This window comes from Rhopalosiphum maidis, chromosome 4 (assembly GCF_003676215.2).
Source record: "Rhopalosiphum maidis isolate BTI-1 chromosome 4, ASM367621v3, whole genome shotgun sequence".
In the NCBI taxonomy this organism is placed as follows: domain Eukaryota; kingdom Metazoa; phylum Arthropoda; class Insecta; order Hemiptera; family Aphididae; genus Rhopalosiphum; species Rhopalosiphum maidis.
The window spans coordinates 22,462,495-22,468,343 of NC_040880.1; the positions used below are offsets into that span (position 1 = coordinate 22,462,495).

At 29.7% G+C, this 5,849-nt stretch overlaps 1 protein-coding gene across 2 annotated transcripts; it reads left to right on the forward strand.

Moving 5' to 3' along the window:
• Positions 1-601: 601 nt before the first annotated feature.
• LOC113549576 (transient receptor potential cation channel protein painless) lies at positions 602-5,625 on the forward strand. Of its 2 annotated transcripts, none has more exons than XM_026950946.1 (4): positions 602-770; positions 2,411-2,491; positions 2,546-3,123; positions 3,195-5,625. In XM_026950946.1, exons 3-4 carry the CDS (start codon positions 2,585-2,587, stop codon positions 5,470-5,472), a joined length of 2,817 nt encoding a protein of 938 aa, XP_026806747.1. In that variant the 5' UTR covers positions 602-770; positions 2,411-2,491; positions 2,546-2,584; the 3' UTR covers positions 5,473-5,625. The 2 variants fall into 2 exon arrangements, with proteins under 2 accessions (XP_026806747.1, XP_026806746.1); XM_026950945.1 differs by having other exon boundaries at positions 603-770; positions 2,561-3,123.
• Positions 5,626-5,849: the final 224 nt, after the last annotated feature.

The window sequence follows — 5,849 nt, forward strand, 5'->3', positions numbered from 1 at the left end:
ATTATATCATTCGTCCATAATAATATTATGATCTGTGTTGACATTATCAAAAAAAAAAAAAAAAAATTATCTCCGCGCACACCGTAATGGAAACAAACAGAAGACATCATAATATAATACGATGCGCATATCAACAAGCGTGCTTGCTTGTGCAATAACATTGATGTGATATTGGAGATATTTTGTATTCGTCTGATATCAATAATAATACTATTGTACATAGGATTTACGACGTGTAAAAAACGTCTCTGCATATCGCGTCTTACACGCGAACGCGCGACGAAAACGTATATCCTGGCCGTGGCTCACTCGTGAATTGCGCTGACTCGACGTCGGCGGCATTGAACGAAATTACAGCATTGAGTGGTCCCCCCATACAGTATCCGAACTGGCGTACGCGTATTGTCGTATATACATATATAATTGTGTGCGTGCGTGTGTGTGTGTGCGCGCGTGTAATGTTTACGCGTACAGAAAAAGCGACGGCGCGGCGTACGTAGGAGACGGTTTAGAATGTTGTCCGATTGTTATAATGTTGTGTTTTTTTTTTTTTTTTATTATTATTTTCGTTGGTGGGGTACCATCGGCTAACGTTCTGTATCAATAGAGCGACTTGTTCGGTGCCCGCCGACGTTCGTATCAGTCGTGCGGGGAGTACCGTGTACCGCGTACGTGATACCTATCGCGATTGCGTGTGCATGTGCGCCTATGTGTGTGTGTGTGTGTGTGTGTGTGTGTACATTCGATGTGCTCATTCTGAACCGCCTACGGTAAGTACATTTGAAATTTTCTGTACCTAAATAAACCAAGTTTGGGCGTACAATAGCCGCAGTTTACCGTCGTGTAAAATATATATTACACCATGCGATGGGTAGCTTATGAGTGCTACGACTTCGCAAATATTTGTAAACATAAATGTATAAATGTAAAATATATTAAAAATAGGTAACAATTTTATTTTTAAACACTTATATCTAATAATATTGATTTAAAACTGATTGAATACGCTGACATTATTTATTTTTATTCGATTTCTTTACAACTCTCGTGGGTCGTATAATACGATATATCGAGTAAAATGTTATTGAAGAATTCACATTACCTATGTATATATATATATATGTGTGTGGGAATGTTTTGTAAAATTAACTAATTCAAATAACCTTTCATTATTTTTTTTCGTTGATTTTAGTTAAAACTTCTTTTTATGATCAAAATTATGGGTATACATTTTTACATACAATTAGTATATCTAACTGTAATTTATTTATGATTCTAATTTCAACAATTATTTACTTTTTCTGGAATAGAAATGTATTATTTTATATTCCTATGTAGTCACCTATTTTGTAATACACATGGATTAACAAATTAATATTATTTTATCCATTTAACGCCAAATTAAATGAATTATACGATATATTTTAAACATATAAATAAATGTTTAAACTACTAATACATTATTATTAATTTAAATAATCATTACTACATATTTTACGTTTCATAACAATATAAAAATACTTCATAATCTTAAAAATATATACAGTATCATTTTATAACTAATATAAATATTTTTTAATGATTAACTTTTAATAACTGTCAATAATGTTTGTAATTTTTTTGTCTTTAATTGTATTACATAAAGCAGTGACTACACTATACTTAATTCTTCTTTTTTCTTTTCAAATTATTTCCAACCATTCATATGAAACATAAAGGTAAAAATAATATATAGTATCATCGTTTTGGGGTTAAAAAATAAAAAGTTATGGACTAAGTTATTGCTAACTGTTTAAAAAAAAAATATTCAATCTATGTTATATGACGTAATGTATACCTAATAATCCCAATGCGTCTGTAGTAATTTATAAATAGCGTTTCATTGCATCATTTATATTAATTTTTTGTAATAACTCATAAGATTAATATTAAAAAAACAACGAACATAATAATGAATAAATAAAAATTTATATCAGTATGATATTATGTTTATGGAAACAAAAATATATAATTTTTCATTTTCATTAAAATGTATAGTTTATGAATAAATCGTAGGTGTACACTGTACACACATTTTAAATTAATTCAATATTATCTTTATTTATAATATATGTACGTAATAATGATGAATTGATTATTAATTTATTGTGTCCGTTATGGCAATGGAATGCATTTCCATGGATACAAATGGGAAATGAAATGATTGTCATTATGTCATATAACTATAATTGAGTCCCCGCGAAAGCTATTATTATAGTAATTTTATTCTCGCCTACTAATTCGTATTTCGTATACACGTAAAATAAAATTGGTATATCATTTAGGTTCATTTCATCATAATATCATGAAATATAAATTGATATTTGTTTGTATTAACCACTAAGCTTAATAATTTAAAACTCATTTATAGTTTACCTATGGTGTCCTGTACCTGTCATATTGATTGCCCTGGAAAAATTAAAGCAATATCTATGAGGTCACATTAAAACAGGTATATATAAGCGATTTTTTCATAGATAAAATATTAATGAATTTTAATATTAAGTGTATACAAATATAGGTGTAAAAAATTTCAAACTAAAAAATGGAGGACGTTGAATTAAACAATGTGTGTTTAATTGGATCAAACGATCAACTTCTCAAAGCCGTTCAATCAAAAGATTTAGAGTTATTCAAAAAACTCCTAGAAATAGGGTTGGGGAATTCATCTATAGATTTGGATTATATATTTGATGAACCTTATCATGGCACAATATTAGATATATGTTGTATATCAACGGGTAGATCAGAATTTGCTAAAATACTATTATCGGTAGGAGTAGACGTAAACGTTATTAATAAAAATCGGAAAAAGGCTCCAATACATTTAGCGGCTGCGAACGGATGTAAAGACGCATTAGATGTATTATTAGAACATCCTCCAACCAATATAAATTTATTAGATAGTGACGGGAATTCAGCCTTACACCTTGCAGCAAAAGCTGGAAATTTAGAATGCACAGAATTGCTATTGAATTCAAACAATATAAAAGCAAATCAATTGAATAGGAAAGGATTTACTCCAGCATATTTGGCAGCTGTTTCGAAAAACAAAAATGATGAATTAATGATAGCATTTATTAGGTAAGTTGAATAGCGTAATTGGTACGTAAAAAAATATCGTCATATAACTTATTTTCGGTGTTTTTATTTAGATGTCCAAAAGTTGACTTGGATATATTTATTTGGGATAAATCATTGAGAAGTATAATAAATGAAAAATATCCACATCTCACCGAAGAAATTCCACCAGAAGGTACACGAAACATTACGGAGAACTGTGATAACCCGTTTGTATACCTCTACTCAAATGATGTAGAAGGATTTATTTCACATATAACTTCCACAAAACTTCATGACCTTAACAATCATGATGGAAGGCACACGTATCTACAATATGCGTGTGATTTTGGGTTACCCAAAGTTGTTCAAGTCTTACTCAATCTTGATGTAGACCCAAATGGAATATGTCCATCTAATACTAAATATGCAATTTTTATTGCTTCGTTCAGAGGTTTTGCAGATATCATACAATTGTTTTTGGACAGTAAAAAATGTATATGTTATCAAACAAGTAACGGTTCGGCACTTCTTGAAGTAATTAAAGGTTCTGATGAAAACCACAACTCATTAGATGTAAATACTGAATTATGTGATCATGATAGGTCATTTAAATTATTGCTGAGAAAAAGTGAAACCAGTCCTTTTGAACTTGATATTAATCAATCAGATGATAAAGGTAATACTTGTCTACATTACGCAGCAAAAATAGGTGATAGAGATTCCATATTGTCGTTGTTAGAGAAAGGTGCTTACATAGGGAAAAGAAACGTACTTGGAGATCCACCACTTGCTGATATCGATCCTAAAATATTAGAATCTCATTTGAACAAATGTATAAAAACAAACGGAAAATCACCGAAAGATATCAACTACGAGATTATATGTTCATACAATTTTCTATGCCCACCAAAGGTTTACAAACAGAAAGATATTGATAATTATCAAACACAATTAGAAGGCCAAGAGTACATTCCGGAAAATATCCCGGAAACCGATCCATTGTTGTACATAAGTGAAGTTCCAGAACTCAGGCCGCTTCTAAAACATCCTGTGTTAACTAGCTTCCTCCATTTAAAATGGTTTGCAATAAAAAGATATTATAAAGTAAATTTAGCATTTTATATAGGATTTTGGGCACTTTTAACCATTTACACGCTGTTAACTTTTAAAATAGGAGTTCAAAATAGCAATTTGTCACTCACACAAGATAATATTACAGCATTTTCCACGAACAATGTACCATATAGTAGTGATACGGCTGTTTATTTGTGGGTTATGGTATTGGGATTCCTTATTGCTTTAATATTTCGTGAATTATTCCAGTTGATCTCATCTCCGATAACGTACATAATGAGCTTAGAAAATTGGTTGGAAATAAGTCTCATCGTTTTGACTTCATTTTTATTATTGTGTGAAATGTCTTGTATATCAAATAGAAACCAAATATCTGCCATTGTCATTCTACTTTCTTGGGGTGAACTTATACTTCTTGTTGGTAGACATCCAGCTCTTGCTACCCACCTAGAGATGTTTAAACGCGTAACTAAAAACTTTTTACAATTTCTCATATGGTATTCGATATTAATAATAGCATTTGCACTGAGTTTTTACATGTTATTTAGAAATGATGCAGATACTGACAATAAATTTAACGATCCCAGTTCAGCGACTTTCAAAACTATCGTTATGTTGACAGGAGAATTTGATACATTTGGTTCACTACCTTTTAGTTTGCATCCAATAGTTAGTCATGCATTATTTCTTTTATTTATATTTCTTATCGCCATTGTTTTGGTAAATCTATTAAATGGTCTTGCTGTGAGCGACACCCAAGCAATTAGAGCTGATGCGGAAATTGTCGCTCACGTGTCCCGGGTTAAACTCATTCATTACTTTGAAAAAATGGCTGTAGGAGACCCGTTTTCGTGCATTCATAAAGTTCAAAGCCACATAAATAATTTTGGATACAATATCCCTTCATTATGTACGAGACGGTTTTATCTAAAAATAAAATTATTCCCAGATGCTCTACAAGATTCAGAAATAAAAATTTTAACTAATCAGAGAAATTTTGTGGACTTTGGGTCATCTGCAAAAAAAAGTCAAATAGGATGCATTGCGAATTGTCAAGGTTATTATCTTGAAAAAGAAATTGTTAATGAGGCCAAGTCAATAATTAAATTAAATTCAGAAGGAACAGAAAAAAGTTGCATAGAAATACTTGATGTTTTTATTGAGAAATTTAATACCGTAGAAAAACAAATGGGAGAAATAAAAAAAATGTTGACCGCTCTGAATACAAGAAGTGAAATAGATTCGATATCTTCGTCAAGTAACTTTCCTGTGTTAAATGGATCATATAAAAGCTAAAAAAAATTATTTCTTATATTTTTAATGGTTCACGTATTATATATTATGTATATACATTTTATATAATTTGCGGTCGACCGCAAATAATGGTTGACATTTTAATGTATACGGTTTCCGTAACATTAAACATTAAACAATGTTTATACTCATAAATTATACAATTATTATATATTAAAAAATTTAAAAAAATTTAATTTAATTCATTAATTTTAATGTTAAATTATTGCAAAACAATATTTTTTTAATTTGCTTATTTATAATAATTTTGGTAACAATACAATAAGTTTTCATTATTTTGATATTTGATATTTTACAATTATATAACTATCATAAAATCTAGAGTTTTAATAATTTTAAGTAAATAATTATTCTAAACT